This window comes from Protopterus annectens, chromosome 10.part0 (genome assembly GCF_019279795.1).
Source record: "Protopterus annectens isolate FY-2018-M chromosome 10.part0, PAN1.0, whole genome shotgun sequence".
Classification (NCBI taxonomy): domain Eukaryota; kingdom Metazoa; phylum Chordata; order Ceratodontiformes; family Protopteridae; genus Protopterus; species Protopterus annectens.
Genome location: NC_056744.1, coordinates 1,653,677,428 through 1,653,699,234, shown reverse-complemented (window position 1 = coordinate 1,653,699,234; position 21,807 = coordinate 1,653,677,428). Strand labels below are relative to the sequence as shown.

The window sequence follows — 21,807 nt, the reverse complement described above, 5'->3', positions numbered from 1 at the left end:
TAGTTGAGAGGTCTGGAGTGAGTCTGGCAGGTGAGGGTAAACCAACTGTCTGGCCAGCCTTCCTTTGTAGTCCAAGGTTATAAGGAAAAATTGAGTAATAAGACACATTGAGTACAATATAATCAAAAATTAATATACTTCAGAAGAAAGATAAAACTTCTCGGCACTAAGTGTTGTTCTTGCTTAAGATTCTTATAAAAATTACAATTTAAAAATAAATTAAAATTGTTATAGCAGTAAAGGGGGGGGGGTTGAAATAATGTGTTAATAATTAGAACAAAAATCTTAGTAATATTAGCAGCAAAAGGTCCTGAGCTAACAAATTTATAAATGCATATGCATTGGGTATAACCTGGTTCTAGTAATAAACAATATTTTGCTAAAAGATTGCTTGATCTAAAATATTTACTTTGTTGTATTTGCTGTGTCTAGTACAGTACCTACTTATTTATCTGCAGCAATGAAACCCAATGGATCCACCACAGTAGAGTATGAATAAAATCTTTAATAACCAGGATAAGTGCTTTCGAGTAATCCAACTCTTTTTCAAATCCAAGTACAAATCATAACGAAACACAAACCTATTTAAAAACCACATTCAACTAATAAAAATGCAGTACAGCACACACTCTCTAGAGGGACCAATCAGTTCAATTTCCAGGATCTACGCCCTCTAAGAACAGGCTTTAGTGGTAAAACACTATTAAGCCCTGGCTCTCTATCTGCCTGCAGATCTGCAATCCAGTTTACTTCAATCTGTTCTGTTTTGAGGGAAATATCGCCCCCTCTTCTGGTTAAAGCACATAGTTGCAGGACATAAATTTAAAAGTATGTCTCAAAATTTTCTTAACATGCTGTGCCAGTGCATTATGCTCACCACCATTCCTTATATCTCTGCAATATTGTAGGACCCTCTCCTTCAACATTCTATTGGTTTTGCCAACATAAAATGAGTCACAGTCCTGGAACGTCACTAAATAGACCAGGTTCCTGGCCGTACAGTTGGCAAAACCTTTCAAACAATATGCACTCCCAGTGACAGGATGTTGAAATTTGTTAGACCTGTCTATAAAGACGCAGCCTTTACAGTGTCCACATGGAAATGTTCCTATCCATTGCAGTCCCAAACCATGCTGCCCAGAAGTACATCCCATAGGGTCTTTACAGAGCAGTCTCTTTAGATTAGGTGCATTTCTAAACCCAAAGACAGGAGCCGAACCTACCACCTCCTTAATACCATCATCCGACTGTAGAATCTTCCAATTTGCATGTATAATCCACTTAATTTTGTTGACATCACTATTGTAACCAATAGTCAACCTTGGGCCCCCTCTATTGTTCACAATGTGACTACGCCCGCCAGTTTGAGAGTCTAACTCAGAAGTAGGATTTCCACCTTTACCACCTCCAAACCAAGGTCTTGCAGAGGTCTGCCTCCACGCATTATGTTCCCTGTTTGCCATCCTTATGACTCCCTTTGAGTAACCTCTCTCCTTAAAGCATGACAGCAGAAACCCAGTTTCTCTATCGTGCACATCATCTTGGGTACACAGTCTGGAGGCACGCATAATTTGCCCTTTTATAATGTTGTTAAAGACATGTTGGGGGTGCATACTCCCCCTCTCCAAATAGGTGTTCTTCCAGCAATCCTTTCTATAGGTCCTGGTCTGCAGAATCCCTCGTGCATCCATAAATAACTCCACATCAAGGAAGGCTGTTGAGGTGGTGGAGTAGTTGACAGAGAAGGTCAAATAACTAGTGTTCTGTTGTAGATAAGCCACAAAATCTGCCAGCTGTTCTTCTGACCACTTCCCAGCAATAAAGAGGTCATCAACAAACCTTTGGTAAAAATAGACGAAGTTTCTCCAGGTATTATGGGGATCAAGGACACAGCACTCCTCCTACTGCGCCAACACCAATTTGGCATAAGTGTTGGTGCATGCCGTCCCCATGGCTACACCCCATTTCTGCAAGTAGTACTTCATACCAAACATAAACACATTGTTGTGCAGAATAAGTTCAAAAAAATTGCATATCTGTGCAGTCTCATCAGGACCACATACATTCTTCCCAGTCAAGAAGTCACTCAGATGATGTCTTTCGTCACAGTTTTTATTTTTGCATAAAGGAAGATTTATTAACAAAATTACATTTCCTTTTCCCATATGATAAATAAATAACAATGCTGCTGACTGCTGAATTATTTCTGTTTTTAGTAATTTTATATAACAAAAGTCACCAAACCTGATTTAGCTCTTTAAATCTACATCTGGTAATGGTAAACCTCATATCTCTCAATGTTCACTTAATTTATATCCACTGTCCAGGTTTCTTGAAAACTAATCATTTCAAATTGATTTCCTATAATTTAACATATTTAATATAATATCTAATAAATATTAATAAATTCATTTCTGATCTATTCCAGTTTTAATGTTTTTTCGTGTTGTCATCCTTACATTGTCAGTTATTAACTATTCACTCCTGCTGTCTCACTGTGTATATTCTTGTATCCTCAAGTTCATTAGTATTTCCATTGATCATGCTGCAATTTTTTACTGCACCGAATATTAATTTGTCTTTGTCGTTGCATATTTTGTACATTTTATTTCTCCTAAATTGAATATATTTTTGTATGATAGTTTCAAAGATAAATTCTGTTTCTTTTCATCTACATGTTGTCTCTTTTTCTAATCTTGGTACAGTATAAATAGTCATTTTTTTAGCCTAAAACGTCTTGTATTTATCTCTGCAGCTCTTTTATTGACCCTTTCTGAATTATCTAAATGATAATCTACTGTCCCTTTAGTCATTTGGACGTTATCCTTCTCTCTATCTATCATTATTCATGTTCTAATTTCCATGTATGTTATATTTCCCATTACTATCATTTATTCTGATTTCAACAAGACATTTAAAGGAAACTTTCCAGCCATATAACCCAAATGACTGACTACAGTCAGCAGTGTACTTTGCTAAGCTACCCAGGTATAAAATTATACTCCATTGCAAAACATCCTTTGTTTGAATTTTAAAGAGAATTTAAATTGTTTTCCCCAATACTAAATTAGTTGACTTTTCAAAAAAAGGATCATCCCCAACTGTCCTCACTATGACGTACTAAATTAATATTCATAAATAATTTTGGAAAAAGACATTTCTTTTGTTCATCTGCTGCTTTCAGTTTTGCCTGATACTTTGCCCTCCCAATTTTGTTTTCTTATTATTGTATTGTTTATCGTTCTTTTCTTACTAACTCCTGTGTTTACCTTCATTGCCATTGTGCATCATTATGCTGTTCTTTAATATCATTCCCATTTTTTATTTATACTTTCTTTCATCTTATTTGAGATTTTTAGTTTTAATTCTTCATTTTTCCATTACTCCTCTGATTCCTTTGTAACTCTTATGCTGTTTTTTGCTTCTCTTCTTTTATTACATTTTCACGTCACTTTTGACTTGAATTTCCCCATCTTCCCATTTTGTTTATTTTCATCCTTATCTATGCCTTTGTTTTCTCTGCCTTCTTTTAAAATCTTTATTTCTTTTCTGTATTGTTTTTCCCATTCATCTCGAATGCCATATCATTTAATTTTAACATCTTTGATTTTGGTACCTTGAATTCTTCCAACGTTCTAACTGCTTTGTGTCATAAATTCTCCATTAATGTATAATAACATATTTCTAGTAACATGAGGATTACCTTAATGGATCTAGTATGAAGTACAGCAATCAGGGTAGCAGGAGTAAGATGTGCTCACAGATGAAACATATAATATGGTAAATAAAAACTGGTAAAAATTTATTCCAGGATGAATTTAAAATGTTTAAGTGCCCTATTATCTCCTATAAAAGAAACGCATATATTTTTAACATGCTTCTGTACCTTCATTTCACTCATTTTGAGTTATAACGAATGAAATAAAGGTGCTGGTGCACATACTAATTCAAGATTTAAACCCTGTATTATTATTATTCGTAGTAGATACATACCCTGGCAGTGGCTGCAACATTTGTAAGGTTGTTTACAGAGTATTTGATTAGATTACTGTGAGAACATTTTAACAGTTTTGGCTACTTGTTTTGTAATCATGAATGTATGTTCTATGCTTTGACATGCTGCTAAAATTTATTTTATATATGAGAAATCAGATGAAAGCTTAAGACAAGAGTTCAGGAGTATCCCAGACACATTTTTTAGCAACAGAAGAGGGAGGCACTTGAACGTTGTTTGTTTTTTTATTTTAACCCTGTCCAAAAAGCAGGCTTAAAAGCTGTAAATTTGCAACAAATGTTTCCTCCTGCTGAGGGTGGGAGGGGGGGCATACCTGTTAAAAACAAATTACTTCAAATTAAAGTATTTATACAGCATTTTTAGGCTTCGTGGTTTAAACATTGGTTGTAATTTAAATACCTTATTTATTGATTTGCACTTTGTATATCTCTTGGTTTCCACTGAGGAATTAATGTGTGTATCTGTTTAAATGGTCTTTTCTATTTTTGATTCTTTATTTCCATGAAGTCTTAGCCAAAGAAGTAGAGGCTATGACTTGATCTGCTGTTTTTACATTTGGTGTGTTTTGGTAAATTTACTGTATTTTATCACTGTTCATCTGTTGTATGTTATTTTGAATCTGTCTGCTTCCTTTGATTTATTTTTTTTCACTTGCTCAGTAGCATGAAGCAGCACACTCATGAGAAAAACAAAAGGACTAGAGAGAAGTTACCATCCGAGAAGTTACCATCCTTTAACACATTTTTAAACTTTTTTAATGATAAACCCCAAAGCAACGTAACCATTGTCTGATAACAGCAACAAAACATGGTTAGGATATATATATTTTTTGTGGTGGTGTATTCTCACCCATGTTATTATTTATCACATAGGAGTCATGCCTAAAAATATTGCAGTATTCAGTGACCAAATGGGGTTGCATAAAAGTTAAGGTGTTCACCTTACAGACACAAGGTGCAGCGATTGATTGTCAAATGGGAAAACTGGTTAGGCTTAAAATGGGTTGCGAGGAGAGTTAGCCTAGTGCTAATCTATGAACTGAAATAATAAATTAGTACTAACCTATGAACTTAAATAACAGTGCCACAATGTGTAGCCAGCTATTACAAATGACCCCAAGGTTAGTGAATTAATAGGGCTTTCTAAGCAAATAGATGGTTGTTTGCCTACATTGAGCTAGTTAGTAGGTGAAGATCAGGATCATAGTTATGTCATGTGGTATATCCTGCTCATTTCTCCAAACTGGCACCCACCTTAGCTCAAAGCTGAGGATGAAAAAGGTCTTCCCAGAGTAGAGAACAGAAAAAAAAATCCACCAAAACTTCTGTGCTGCTGTAATGAGCTATAGTTGTTTACATGATAAGCACAGCTGTCATTATTGCAAATGCAGTATCAGGATTCATTTCTGAAACCAACATACCTTTGCAGCTGCTTAAATCAGTACCATTATTGCAGTCACATCCGCTTGCACACTTCACTCTGCACTAGGTATAGTTCTGGTGAAGATAAAAAATTGGGTTATATACTTATGTATGTATCAGGTGTCTAGAAAGCAAGATTAAGAGTGATCAAAGAACTGATTTGTTATAAAGTCATGTAGAAAGGTTATGTACAGCTAGTGAGAGGATCAATACAAGCATAGAAGTGATTTGTTATAAAGTCCGTTAAAGAGACTGCATTCAGCTCATCGCTTGGAAAGAGTCTGGTAAGTGATGAGAATTTATTTATTAATGTTTGCAACAGAAGAAATTTTACTGAAAGAAGTCCAGAGAATTTCAAATGCTTAAACATTACATGCATGCTGTTCTGATGAAAATATTTGACATGCTTATTTTACTGTTGTAATAATTAATCTGCTTTTAGGTTCCAGACGCACAGAATGCAGTGTGAGTTGCAGTCCACAACCATCACTTGGAACATCACAGTTAGAACACCAAGCAGAGAACCTGCAACACTGTGCTCGGCCAAAAGCCTGTAACAAGCTTCATCTCTCTTCTACACCACAACCTCAGTTAATGAATAACGGTTCCAAGAGCTCAAAATGTGACACAAGTCAGAAAGCTCACAGAGAGAAGAAACTGTATAAATGTATTGAATGCAGTAAGAGCTTCACATACCTGACTAGTCTAAGAAGGCATCGTGCCATTCACACAGGAGAGAGACCGTTTAAATGTACTGAATGCAGTAAGTGCTTTGCACAAAAGGGTCACCTAAAAAGCCATCAAAACTCTCACACAGGGAATAGACCATATAGATGTCCTGAATGCAATAAGGGCTTCACATGTCTCAGTAAGCTTAGAATTCATCATGCCATTCATGCTGCAGAAAAACCATATAAATGTACTGAATGCAGTAAGGGATTCACATGCCTGAGTAACCTTCGGAGGCATAATGCCATTCACACTGGTGAAAGACCATATAAATGCGATCAGTGCATTAAGAGTTTCACATATCTCAGTAGTCTTCGAAGGCATCATGCCATTCATACAGGAGAAAAACCATATAAATGTGCTGAATGCAGCAAGTGTTTCCCACGTCTCAGTAGTCTTCAGCGGCATCATGCCATTCACACGGGTGCAAAACCATATAAATGTACTGAATGTGGTAAGTGCTTCACACGTCTCAGTAGTCTTAAAGAGCACCATACCATTCACACAGGGAACAAGCTATATAAATGTGCTGAATGCAGTAAATGTTTCACTGGTCTCCGTAGTCTTCGACACCATATAGGCATGCACACGGGAGAGAAACCATATAAATGTACTGAATGCAGTAAATGTTTCACTCGACTTGGGAGCCTTCGAAAGCATCGTGCCATTCACACCGGAGAAAAACCTTATAAATGTATTGAATGCAGTAAGTGTTTTGCAGTTCTTGGTAACCTTCAACGCCACCAAGCTACTCACACAGGAGTGAAGCCGTATAAGTGTACTGAATGCAATAAATGTTTTACACAAAAGGGGCACTTAAAATACCATCAGAACGCTCATACAGGAAATACACCTTATAAATGTCCTGAATGCAACAAGTGTTTTTCACAGAAGAGTAATCTGTTACGGCATCTATACACTCACATGGAGAAAAAAACATATAAATGTACTGAATGCAGTAAGTGTTTTACACAGAAAGAACAACTAACATACCATCAGAACTCTCATGTGGGGAATAAACTTTATAAATGTACTGAATGTAGCAAGTGTTTTAAATTTCTCAGCAAACTTCAACGACATTGTGCTACTCACTCTGGAGAGAAACCATACAAGTGCTCAATGTGCACTAAGTCGTTTACAGAAAAGGCTAACCTGTTCCAGCATCAACAGACTCACACGGGGCAGAAACCATATAAATGTGCTGAATGTGATAAGTGTTTCACACAGGTAAGCAGCCTTCGATTGCACCAAGCCCTTCACCATTTGGCCTTGATTAGTGGGCAAAAGCAGAATATAAAATTGGAAAATTGAAACATCCAGAAAAAAATATCATCCTGGCAGAAGAATGTGATGTAAATGAACTGGAACAAGAGGGAGTGTATAAATATCTGGGGATACTTTTCAAGTCAGTAAAGCAGTATGCACAAATTAGAGTGAGGCTTGGCAAGGAATATTTAAGCAGTCTGAAGACAATACTGAAAAATGCATTTATATCTGGAAAGGAAGTTTAAGCTATAAATAGGCTTGCTTCACTATTTACATTACTTTGGCATGATTGACTGGCAAACAAATGTGATATCTCACTTAGAAAAACAAAAAAACGTATTTATGCTTATTAAATTATACTGAAAAGTCAGTGCATGGCAAAACTATAGCCCTTCCTTTGTTTGCAAGATGCAGGGGACTTCTTGAAACTATTTTTTTTTCTATATATGTAGTCCTCAATTTGTGGGACTTCACATATGTATGCGTGTGTTAAGATGTCTGTTACTGTGTGTGTACATGCATGTCTTTGTGTGTATACATATATGAATGCATGTACAACATTATCTAAGCTTTTCAGAAAGGTACAGATATGGAAATCGGTCAAGAAGTGGACACACAACAGTTAGCAGAAAAAACAGCAGAAATTGTTAAAGTGCAAAAGAAGGCATGTACACATCATCACCATAAAAATGTAAACTGAAATTAGAAGGACCACATTTATAGTGACTACAAAACCTCCCCATATGCCAAGTTGTCCCATATAGTCCCCTGGGGTAGTGCTGTACAGCTCATTCCTTCCCGTTTTTTCCCTTTGGTCTTGACATTGTCTCATGTGTGCCCATATATGCTCAAGTGTATGAGTACATTTGGCAATGGTGAGGGTATTTCACCAGTTATAATGAATAGTGCAGTCTTCAGGAGTCCTTCCATCTTGGCATTGAATTATCTCCATTTCCCACTGGGATTCTGCAATAGTGTATGCTCCCTGGACATGCATACATAACCATCCCTGCAGCAGGGCGAGAAGACACTGTCTCATTATTTCTCTTACCTCCCAAACCAGCTCCTCCAGTGTGTAGGACACTAACTGCACATGGAAATTCTGGGTCATAATCAGGACTTTATTCTCCATATGTTGAGGAATTTGGTTCGTATTTATGAAGATCTGATACACGGATGGCGGAGGTGTACTTGAAATGAAAAGCTGATAATGGTTGCAGAGGAGAGTGGATTACATATTAAGTAGTGTTCTAAAAAAGTGAGAGCTGCGGATAACTGCAGATTTTGCAGTACAGAAATGGAAATAATTGCATACTTTTTGGCTGGCTATGATGATATTAAAGCTGACGGTATGTAGTGAAAGGTACAATAATGTGACACAGGGCTGATTTTATTAAATGTGCTAACATAAAAATGTTGAGAAGCATTGGAAACTTAAACCATAAGGAAGTACAGCAAAGGAAAACTGTGATTATGAAATATCAGAATGTTAAGGGAATAGAAAGGTAAAAAAAAACAGACATTGTATTTGAATAAAAATTTGCAAAAAAAAAAAAAAAACAAGTAATCTCAGTGGTATCCCCGAAGTCTCAAAACAACCCACTAAACAAGTGTAGTGGGTCCAAAAACAAAATGGTCTAAGAAACTTCTCTGTGTGGAAGATTTTCAGTACATATATCTCTAGTTAATCACTGTATATTAATCAGATCAGACAAAAGTAGTAGAAGTAGCGAACTTAAACTCATCTTAAGTAAAAAAAAAATAAATAAATAAATAATAAAAATATATAATTACTAAGTATTCGAAAGTAATCCAAGAAAGGCAGGCAGTCTGTTTCCAGTCGAAGATCCTTTATTAAGTACACAGACAAGCGATCCAAGTAAAACAAAAATAGAGTAATAGTTTCCTCACAAGCTTTCTAAATATATATATAGCTTTTATCAGGCAAGGGAGTGGTTTATTGTGTTGTAAAACAAAGTGTTATTGGTACACATGTTAAATTCACATCCCTTTCCCCATCAGTGTGACATTCCCTTATGTACTTTAAATAAAATTTATAATGATGTGGTACCTCTTATTTAACCAGATTATTAAGTAGATTATTAAGTCTGTGATTTTATCCAAGACAATATACTACATGGCTGGAAATATAACAACCTTCGTCTATTTGGCAATCAAAAAATATATATAAATATATACATATACACTTTGCATGTAAAAAAATCAATTGTAAAAATCATATTCTATGTTCATAACCTATTGTTAACAAAGATCGCTTTCGTCCTTTTAGACTTCTTCAGGTCTGTGTACAAGAACCCTAAAATCTATCTATAAAAATATATATAAATGTATAATTAGATCGTATTGTTATTACACATCATTTTGAATAAAGTGAAACAAAGAGAAACAGAAAAAGAAAAAATGTATGATGATGGAAACAAAATATACACTTAAATTACAACTGATTTAAAATGGTATTTAAAACCAACTGGTAGAATAAAATAAAATTAGTTATGTAAACAATGTGGCAAGTAAAGTTCCAGTGCACTTCTAATTGAACAGTAGTAGTTTAGTCCAGGCTTCCTAAAAGAGTTCAGCTTTAATTGCCACATGAGTTCATGTGTGAGTGATTGACCTCAAGTGCTGCACCCAGAGGAACGTGCAGAGAGACATGATGGATCTTACTTTGCATCTTTTAGAGCCATGTAAGACAGTCTTCAGTTTTTTGTCTTCAACAAGAGTGATGTGTAGGTCCCAAGAGAAGGTAATTGGCTTTAATAGTTAGCTTAATATTTGGTGTCATTTTAAGGGAGCTAGTATGTGTCGGCCTGGGGTGATCTGCTGGATAAGACTTCCTGTGTCTTCAGGAATGGTTTCACCTCTCATACCAAGGCTTCTGCAAACTGTCTACAGTATTTGCTGCCTTTGTAGAGCCTTTTCAGACAGATACACCATTCTGGGCATTGTTATGTAGCAAATTCAAACTCGGTTTTGGACATCATGCTAAGACTGTTCATTAATACGAGTCTAAACAGAAAGATGCCAGAACGTGAAGTCCTCACGCAACTCAAAAACATTTGTATCTGTGTATCTACTGAAACATGGTTTCAATGGAGTGGCAACACTGCCTCTATACCAGAGTTTAGGGCTGGTAATGCCTTCTCTCCCAGTGGCAGCTGCAGAAGTGTATCTATTTTTCTCAAAATATCATAACCCCATGATAAATTAACCATATCCCTAACACAAATAACAAAATCAGCATTAATAAATCCAACTGTTACTACACTACTAGTTATAGATCCCCATCTGGTTTGATATTAAACCCTCTTGCTTCAGTTAGCAAAGTATTAAGTGGCTCACCAACACCTCAAAAACTGGATATGCTTAAGATTTCCTAGACTTTTTTAATACCAGTACACTAGAGCAAATTATAAAACTATCCTAGAGGCTCTGATATTCTTAAACTAATCCTTTCCAGCCTAGCTCCTGCCTGGCTCTGCATGTAATCATCCCTGGTTCAATCTGACTACAAGTCGGCCATCTTCTATGTGAGGTGTATGCTACCATCCAGCCACCAGATGAGACCATATTTTGAGACTTCACCAGGGCAAAACCAGTTTCAGCTTACAGAAAATCCCAGTGAAATTCCCAACAACTTCCATCAAATGAACCCAACTGAGAGGGTTGCCACATTCACCTCCAACTTTTACCAGCACCTAAACAGCTGCATAGAAAGGTCAGTACCCAGCTGCTCTAAATATAATAGCAAATTATATAATAAATCTCTTGAAAGACCTTTTGGCCAAGGCACTGGAGAGTGTTTGAAATAAAGTTTGGGTCTTTTTACTGGCTTTAATGTTTATGTAGCTTTTTGTTTTGTTCGGGGTTTTGTAGAATAAACCTCTCTGGTGGAACTCTCATATTAATAAATTGTATAACAGAAAAAAAAATATGAAAAGTTGTAAGAAAGCCCTACCTCCTTGTCTCATGATTGGAATGAAATATTCCTGTAAGGAACTGAAGACTATTATTATTTATTTATTTTATTTTATTTATTTTATATTTGTTAACCGGGAAAGGCCATCTGGACATGTGTCCTTTTTCAGTGGAGGCCCGGGGAGAAAAGCTCCTCAAAATCATACAGTACAATACGGCATAGACAGTACAGTGTATAGTTACATCGTGGCATATTAGAAAAAAAACATCAAGTTGATAATATTAGAAAATGTAAAGCAGAGCATCAGCTTAAGGTTGCTACAGTTACCAAAGGAAACTACAAAACTTTGTTCAGTTGTATCAGGAAATGAAGGGATATTGTCAATCAATGCACTGAGCTCCTCCATTATGATATCACATATTCCAATCCCATGGATACATCCAGTGTATTAGCAGACAAATTTAGTGCTAGCTTTACCCTGTTTACCCACATTGTTGCCCCCGGTATGTCTGAAAATTTATTTTTTCCACAAAATTTCCTGGAGTCAAGTCATTAAATCCCAGATAATGTACCAGGCTGCATTCTCATCATTGCAAAGTATGCACTATTAGAGCCTTATGCCTAATGCCTGGAGAGCAGTCATTGTGACTTCTCTATACAAAGGTGGCACCCTGAGAGCCAGGCAATTATAGGCCTGCCAGCCTCACTAGCCTTATATGCAAACCCATGGAGTATAGCATATTTGAACTCATTTCTGCAAATGCAGGCACTTAACTGATATAGACCATAGTCAGTCTAGTTTTGTGAAGGTCAGGGACTGTATCCTGAACCTGGTACACTTCTCCGAAAATGTTACAGATGCCGTGGAGAGTGGTCACTCTGTGCACACTATTAATTTTGATCTCATCAAGGTTTTTGTCAGTATGCCTTATATTTGTATTGTTAAAAAAATGAGAAACTTAATACAAACCCTATATTAGTTTGTGGATTGCAAACTCATTAGCCAACAGATCACAGGTTGCAAAAGTTGCTGGTACTGTCTCTAAACATAAAATTGTAACTAATGGATTACCACAGAGATCGATGTTAGGCTCTCTCATATCTTGCATTTATTGTTTTAGGGATCCAGTCTAATATATGAGAAGTGTGGCTGACCGTACTTGCTGATTATTGAAAGCTGTGCACTATTATATGCTTATCCAGTAATACCGAACAGGTTCGTCAAGGGCTGGGATATGCACATACCTACTGTAATGAAAATGGCCTCATGTTAAATGCAGAAGAACTGCATCATAGTACCATTCATCAAAAAAGCTGTTCTCACCTCATATGTTATAAATTGTACTCCTCTCCATACAGGCGTACTTATAAAAGAGACTGGCATTTAAGTGGACAGTTTTCTCTCATTTGATCATCATGTTTCCATCATAGTTTGGAAATCTGTTTATCTGGTCTAGTTAAGTTCCACTGGAAAATCTTTAACATCCAAAAAATGTCATCCCACCTCTGCACTTTTCCTTTATCAAACCCATCATTCAATGCTCTGCCCCCATGGTATGTATAAATTGAAGCATATGGCTTAAATAGAAAGACCTCAAAGATACCTAACCAAGAAAATTAAAGGTCTTAAATCCTTTAACTTTTGGAGAGCATTAGTGACTGAAGCAGTGCTGTTTTACATCACAACTTAGGAAGGGGGCCCATTCCAACACACTGTTAAACCCTAAACATCTGGAAAAATTAGAGAAACAAAGCACATAAATGTGGTGATTGTAACGGATCTATTTCAGATGATCGAGTTTTCAGAAACTCAAAATCCATATGGACGAGACCATATGATCAAGTTTCCAAAAACTTGAGCATCAAAAAAACCAAAAATCAATTTTTTTACATTTATGAATGGGGACAAGCCCCCCTGCAAATTAAATATAATTCCAAGATCCCACTATGGTGAAGAAAAAGGTACATTTCCTAATTCTCACTGTATCGTGATATCCATTCAAAATCTTCAAGTTTTCAAAAACTTGATCATATAGTCTCGACCATATGAATTCTGAGTTTTTGAAAACTCGATCAAATGATAGGGATCCATTGTATTCAGTGCTTTTTTGTAAAACAAAACACAAACAAAAAAGAAAAAAAATGAGTTACTTGAGTGTTCCAGATACAAAGGAGAAACTCCTGTAAGTTTACTTAATACAGCAGGAATTTCACATGATAAACTGAACATGGAACTCCTACTCAGAGTGTCTACATACAATAATTTACATAAAAATTTAGTTGTCAGTAGAATGAAAAAAAAAATCACATATAACTAAAATAAATATGATCCTTAGGCCTATGGTACAGAAAGCTGAAGCCCTGGTTGCATCCCAGCTGACTTGTTACCATTCAATGGCCTTGGCACTTGACAAGCTAGTCCTTGGGAGTAAGTCGCTGGCAGTGGCTTACCCAGCTGGGGGGAGGGAGACAGCTTGTTCTGTTCTTGTATTGATAGCAGAGGCTGACCACTGTAGCAAATGTTGCTTAAAGACCAGAACATGCACATTTAACAAGCGGCATGCTGTAGCTGTGGCTAAACACCCAGAAAGGAGAGACAATTAAAGGGCTCAGCAATCTGGGGTATAAGGGGTTGGCATAATGGTTAAGGTGTTTACCTTATAAGCACAAGGTACAAGGTTTGATTCTCACCTTTGGAAAGCATGGATACGCTTAAAAAGGCTCCCTAGGCTTTTTCGCCTAGTAATTGCTTATGAACACATCAGAAGCACACTTATGAACACATTGTACTTTACAGTCCAGTCCATTCTGGGGGGAAGCAAATAACTTGTATATATATAAAAAAATGATGCTTGGCTGAATATTAAGTCCTTCTTGGATCCAGGACATGGGGACTCTGATGGTTGGAAGGTGACAGGAAAAAATATCATAAGAATAAAATGGGGAATCTTACAAAATAATCCCATAATGAATAGCTGCTGAAACTGGCATGGGTATACTGAAAAGAATAATTTGCCATCATTCTACATTTCTGAATTTTTGCAAATATATAAAATACATTAATCTTTATTCAGTTACACTGCAATTGCTATGAAAAAGTGTCAAGCTGCTTTACATAGGTTCATAGACAAACATTAGAAAAGGTTCACTTCTATTGCATGTTCTAATCATCCTGCTCTTTTTTTCTTGCATGCAAACCACTAAGTTATGTACTTAACAGTTTAATTCATGGCTACAGCTTTAATTCAGAAAAATTAAATTAACTGACATTCCACCCTATTTTTTTTTTTTGGGGGGGGGGGGTCTTTGATGTTTGTCAATCAGCTGACTAAAAATTGAATGGACATGTGGTTAAAACTTTTTCAGATGATATAAGAAAGATATTTGACCTTGGTAAATGCACAGAAGCAACATTTGTGGATGAAAAACTTATTTGTGACTGGAAACTGATTCATCATGTATATTACAGTAAGGGGTGAGTATTATACAGAAGAACTGGAGCAACAGGGAGTATAGAAATGTGTAAAAATAGAAGAGGGATCAACAACAGTTTATATAAGGTATATTGTAGAAGCCTGGGGTAAATACTGAAATCTGATTTGTATGCATTTAATAAAAACAATCAAACTACTTTGTATTGAGGAAGTAAAACTTTGTTTTGACAAGTAGTGTTTTTTGTTTCTCCCTAAAACAGCATGGAATTCATCACATTTGGTATCAGCTTATATGACATTCACTAAATAGATAACTTACACTTGATCAGTCATAAAACATGTCAGATATCAAATACCAAATGTATATAATAAATGTGTCCTTTCTGTCAGATGATATAGTCTGTATTTGATATGAAAATGTAAATAGCTGTACATATTTGATATATGTAATGTAGAACTGTTTTATTTTGAATTGTATGAACTGTTTATGGTTGTGAATTCACAGCTTCCTATGAAAGCTGCATTACATCATCATGCAACAGAAATATGTAAGCATTCTGCATCTTTTTTGAGAAGGAAAGACAAATTCCATTTGTACTAAAAGTATCGCAAACCTTTGTGGAGTTTACTGCATCAGAGCAACTGCTGTCCTTTTTCTTCTTTTTTGTCTGGAATTATTATTTGGACTTTGGGAATTCTAACAAGCAGAAAAAGCTACATCAAGATGCTTAGATTGCAGATTTGTTGGACTTTGTGCATCCAGATGCTTGAGTCATCAGATTTGATTAAGTGGAAATAAATATTCAGATACAGTTGATTTCTTTTTTGTATCAACAGTCTGTCCATATGATTTTGTTTTATTTTTGCTTTTTCTTATTCCATCGCAGTACTGCTTTTTATGTGAAATCTGATCTTTTAAAAGAATAGTTTTGATCTGTCATTTGACAAAGAAAGTGGCTCATTTATTATTTTATTTATTTATTTATTTATATATATTTGTTTACTGGGTCCTTTTTCAGCGGAGGCCCGGAGAGAAAATCTCCACACAAAGAATACATTAAATACAGAATTAATAATAAAAAGTTAATAAAATTGGTATAAATGGAAGTAAACAATGCCAGCTAAAGCCACAAACATAAAATATGAGTAACATAGTTACATGAAGGACAGTGGATATACATGGAGTATACATTCATATATACACAGGAGCATTGGTTACATCTGTGATGGCACATGTTGAAACATTAGTATAATAGTAACAGTCACAGTGATGATGTAGTTATAACGCCTATTGGACATAACAGTTATGGCTGTAGATTGAGCCCGATATAAAGCTGTGTTTGGTGAGGAAGTAGGTGCAGAGACTAGGAGGAAATAGGAGGGGAAGATTAAGGAGTGTGACAGTATACAGAGTAGGTAGTATAGATGGAATGTATGGTGGGTAGATGCCTTAGGTGATTGAGATGAGCTGCGTTCTTAAGGAAGTTAAGAAATAAACAGGACTGCCAGTGCCAACAGATGAAAGATAGGAATGAAAAATGCAGGGTGTATAAGTGGCTGAGGGGGGAGGTGGTGAGGTTGAGAAAGAAGGTCTCTAGTCTGGATTGGAGCAAGGGCATAACCAGTGTTTTTTTAAGTGTGTCTTTAGCACAGCTTTGAAGTGATTGCATGATTGTATAGAGGTTATTGCAGGGGTGGGGGGGGTTCCATAATTTGGATGTTATGCAGGAGAAAAGTGCTTCCCCAGCTGAGTTTTGAAGTTGATTTTTGCTGTTGGAGCATAGTGGTCTGGTGGTCCAGTAGGGTTGGGGTAGATTTTGGAGGGCTGGGACTTTAAGGGGATAATGCATTAACTTGTGAGGAAGGGAGAGTTGATTTAGGTGAAAGTGTTGAGGGAGTTTGAGCCAGACAAGTTCAGTAAGTGATATACAGTGGTGACTGCGATAGGTAACGCTGGTGGCAAATGTGGCGATTTTGTTGTAACAAGATTCAAGCTTATTTAGGTCGGTTTGTCTTAGTTTGGTAAATATAGGAGAGGTGTAGAGTAGGGTGGAGATAAGGTGGGAATTGTCAATTGAGATTCTGGCTGTTTTCGTGAGGAATTGCTTATTTCTGTACAAAGCCTCTAGTTTTTTGTGAACTTTTTTTATGGTCAGAGAAATGTAAATGTCAAATTTGAGATGGTTGTCAATTTCATCACCTAGTCGTTTGGTATTTTCTGTTGGGGAGATGATGATGTTGTCATTGGCTGTAATATTAAAGTGGTAGTTGGTTAAGTTATATTTTGAGGGCTGGAAGATGAGGAGTTTAGTCTTGTTTGGACTGAGTATTAACTCATGTCTTTTTTGTTTAGCAAAGAGCATCCTGACAGTGTTGATGTAAATGTTGCTGTCCAGTCTTTTGAAGGTAGGGACAGTCTGACCATCATGTGTCATAATATAATGTTGGATAGCTCATTAATACAGTGATCAGTAACTTAAATGTTGGAGTCATATTAGCAGTCTGATAGGTGGTAGTGTAACTTGAATGCAGGTAAGTTGTGCTGTTACTGGAGAGGTATATTTAGCCACTCCTGGAAAATATTGTAGTGTGTGTGTGTGTGTGTGTGTGTGTGTGTGTGTGTGTGTGTGTGTGTGTGTGTGTGTGTGTGTGTGTGTGCAGGAGAACTGGTTGGGTTAATTTTCAGTTGCTGCTGATAAGATGTCAATAGAAGGAACTAGGTTCAGACTGAGATGGGTGAAATCCTGGAGAGTCAATGATTGTAACCCTGTTCTGAAGCTGATAGTGTACAGTTTGTTTGGATGTGACAGGTATTGGTCATAACCCAAGGCAATGGTGCACATTTGCCATAGGCTGTTAAGATTAGATGCCTTCCTGCCTACATATTTGGGTGTCCGTGGTGTGGCATTTAAGGTTTGTACACTTGTTCCCTCTTTACATAGATTTTACAGCAGTGTGGATTTATTGTAAACTGTGCTTTACTATCATGCAAAACAATCTTTTTACCAAAAAGTGTGTGTGTACCCTTGCAGACATAAGATAAACCACATAACAGTATACATTACAAATCATTTTTTTTAATCATAGCATTTAGGACACTGGCATGAAGAACTCTGAGAAATATTCCAAGATGTCAGTAAACAACCTGTTAACAAGTGTAAATCAAAAAAAGCTCCAACATATTGGTTTGAATAAGAAGTACTTAATAACTACTTTGTGTGCAGTGGACATTCAGGTGGACAACCTGGCAGGCACTGTAGGTGTGCAGCATGTTGCTAAAGCACTACTCAGCAAGTCCTAATGCACATTCCACTCAGGTGGTTGCGTCTTCTGGTGCTTTCCACAAAGAGGTTGATGCCAGGTCTATTTTGGAAATGGTCACTTGATCCTCTGTGTACAGTTTCAAAAGTACTTCAAGATTGATATCTTCTCTAGATCTAGGACGGATTTTGCCAGATCAGTGTTCTCTGGTCTCCTGGACAGTTCCTACTCTTCACTCCAGCCAACCCCCCCCCCCATCCTTTTCTCTTCATGATTCACCCATTTACAATGAAAACCGCCACAGTGATTTCATTTAGGACATAATACAGTTGTGTAAGAACTTACCATAACAGTAGATCTCCTACTGATCATAGCTGCAGTATTCTTTTCCTCCCTCCCTTCTATTCTCTTTCTTTTGGATCACACATATGCATACATGCATTCTTAGGGCGTTTCCTATTTGTTCTAGCTATAGCCCTCCTAGCTGACCATTTTTCTCTCTCAGCTGTCTTCAGGCCACTGGCTTGGAGATAATCTGAGAATTTTGCAAGCATGTATGTCCTTTATAATCCTATGCACATGAGCTGAGGTCATATATTGATGTACTCCCTCAGGAAGGTAAAGCTTTGGTACTCCAGCTGGACTTCAGTGATGAAAAAAACATCTGTAATGTATAACTGCAACAGTAATCAGGAGGATGTCTACGGTTATGGTAAGTCCTTACACAAAAGCTACAGATGACTGCAAACTAGGAGCCATAGTCGAGTACCCAAATGATGTGGACATCCTACAGAAGGGCCTCACTAAGATAGATGCCTGGTGTCAAAGGCATGGCCTCAAGCTCAATGCCAAAAAGTGCATTGTCATCCCTTTTGATAAAAAATCTGTACCCATGAACTACCACATAAATGGCAGTCTATTTAACGCCGAATGTGTGATAAGAGACCTTGGGACCCAGGTGGACAGTAGTCTCTCCTTTGATAATCACATTGCCACAGTAGTCAGGAAATCCTTCTATGTGGCACACCTCATCACAAAAGGGCTCTCATCCAGGAAAAAAGAGGTCATTGTTCCCCTCTACTCAGCACTCATTAGACCTATTATAGAGTACAATGCCCCTTTTGGAATGTACCTCACAAGACATCTGCAGCAGCTGGAAAGGCCACAGAAGTACCTCACAAAGAGGATTACTGGCCTCAAACAGATGCTCTACACTGACCATCTCAAAAAACTCCAACTTTACTCCGTAGCATATCGCCTACTCTGAGGTGATCTCTGCCTAACATATAAAGCTATGTCAAACCCAGAGCTGATGGACATGCTACACCTAAAGAAATCCCAATCCCTCCGAGCTACACCCTCTAGGGACCTAAACCTTGTCACCACAATAAACAGGACTTGCAGGAGGGATATATTCCTATCCCAGAGACTTCCCATACTCTGGAACAGGCTACCCATCTATGTCAAGCAAAGTTCTTCATTAGCACTCTTCAAGAAAAATCTTGATGAGTGGATGGGAAATAGGAAAAACACCTCGGGGGTCACTTCTGTGGCTGTGCTCAACAGAGGCACAGGAAATTAACTTTCTTGGGTGGCATAAGCCTGGGAACCTTTTAGCTAGGCTTACTTAGGCCCTTGGGCTGAGATCCTAGTACCTACCTATGAACCTGTGAACCTATAACGTCCCATAACATTGATGCAAAATGGGAAAAGTGGCAGAAAATGCAGAAAGAAAAGTATCAAAATGAAGGTGACTTGGAGTACAGCTTAAAATATAATCAGAACCAAACTGACCACGGGCAGTGGATGAGGTTTTTAACTCTTCTCGGGTAAAGCTGTGCATATTATTAGCAAAATGTCAGATGGTAAGGTAAGGTGTGTACTTTTAGAATGTTTTAAGCTCACACCTGAAGACTGCATAAGAAACATCAGAAGGCAGCGTCAATGATTTCATTGCAGAAATGAGCACTTATTTTAACAGGTGGGTGAGTGGATGTCAACCTATCACATTTGAAATGCTGGAAGAGCTTTTAATTGTGAAGCAACCACTCAGTATTTTGCCTGAGAATATGAGGTGTGGGTTGACAAACAGAGTATGTGACTTGGCTGAAGAGATGTATTAAAAGGTGTGATCTCTGCTTAGCACACTGGTCCAGCTTCACAAGATGGATTTACCTCAAATTGCACTTAGATATAAAGAAATCCATAACAGATGATCTAGAGCATCTTATCAGGTTCCCTGGACAAAGAAGGAATTCATTAGCCCCAGTACAAGCTGGGGTTGTGGGCTTAGATGTTAGTGCAATCAATAAGGATGTATATCCCCATGACAAGGTGGGGAACAAAAGGCGTCTGGGGGAAGTACCTGAGGTAGTATGTAAGTAGAGGTAGGTGGTTGTGACACAGTAGTTCTTGATTACAACAGTGTGAACCCTATCCTGGTAGTGAGACTATTGCTTAAAGGGAAATTTCATTAGATATTATCTAATACGTACTATTTTAAGCCTGCAATTGTTAAAGTGGAACCCTACATGCCTGAGTAACCTACTCCAGTTAGGGCAATTGGAGAGGCATCTTTACAGGTGTCATTGGCCAGGATTCATTTGGACTAAGAAGGGAGGAACAAGAACACAGGCAGGTTAAAATTGTTGGTGGTATCCAAGAAAATGTCCTGCTAAGTAGTGTTTTTCATGGTACAGTGCCTTTTGTTATGTGTAGTTATTTCAATCCAGGTGTAGAGAATAGCATGTGAGGAAGGCATATGGGGAGGAGACCCATACAACACCTGTGCCATCAGGAAAGGCTGGTAATGTGGATAGTTCAGGAGAGGAGCTGGGTAATAGCAGGAAGCCTAAATTAGACCCACAAGTGTCAAAATGTACTGGACTTTCTCTGAAGGGAGATACTTCAAATTTGAGACAGAATTTTCAAAGGATTGTAGACGTCTTGTGGAACTAGAAAGGGTAAGGATCACAAAAAGGGAACTTTGAAAAGCAAAAACTGTCAGACTTGTGCCTTGCAAAATCTGACGGAGGTAGCAAGAAAGGCTTCCGGCTCTCAAGGGTAGAGGGAGTCTGTATACTGGGACGAAGGTCGATTGTGCAGAAAATGCATTTGTAAATGGAGGCTACAGGGTGAAGTAATACAGCAGTTGATAGGCTAAAGGGTCTGTCAGGAAAAATTTGTGGCCATAGCATATAACATTCCTTTTTCAGGCCATCTAAGCATAAAACACACAAAGAAAAAACATTTTGACCAGGTATTAAAAAAAATATGTGATGGGGTACCGTAAGACATGCGATCAGTGGCATATGGTAAGGCAGAAGATAAAGGAAAGGCTGCTTTGTGCTTTTATCTGTTCATAGGTTCATAGGTGTGTACTGGGCTAATGGCCCTGGAGCCTTTACAAACCTAGCCCCAAAAGGATTGCCCAGACACCATGCCATCCGATGTTAGTTCACAACTGGAGTGATCCCTGTGGTGAACTTTTTGTTACCCATCCGCTCGTCAAGATTCCTCTTGAAGAGGGCCAGCAAGGTTCTCTGCTTGATATGAATGAGAAGCTTATTCCAGAGTATGGACAGTCTTTGGGAGATGAACCTGTCCATCCAGCATGTTCTGTTAATTGTGTTAATGAGCTTGTGATCTCCGGAGCATGTGGTGCGGGAGGACTGGGATTTTTTTAGGTGTAGCATTTCAGGTAGGGCTGGGTTGGACATGGCTTTGCAAGTCAAGCAGAGATCA

General features: G+C 37.5%; 1 protein-coding gene across 1 annotated transcript in view; it reads left to right on the top strand.

The window, feature by feature from the left end:
• The window catches only part of LOC122814372 (zinc finger protein 420-like), a 263,065-nt gene that overhangs the window by 81,169 nt on the left and 160,089 nt on the right, over positions 1–21,807 (top strand). The window contains exon 5 of the mRNA XM_044086957.1: positions 5,879–7,473. Within this exon, the coding sequence (XP_043942892.1) occupies positions 5,879–7,473 (1,595 nt within the window). The remainder of the gene's footprint in view (positions 1–5,878; positions 7,474–21,807) is intronic.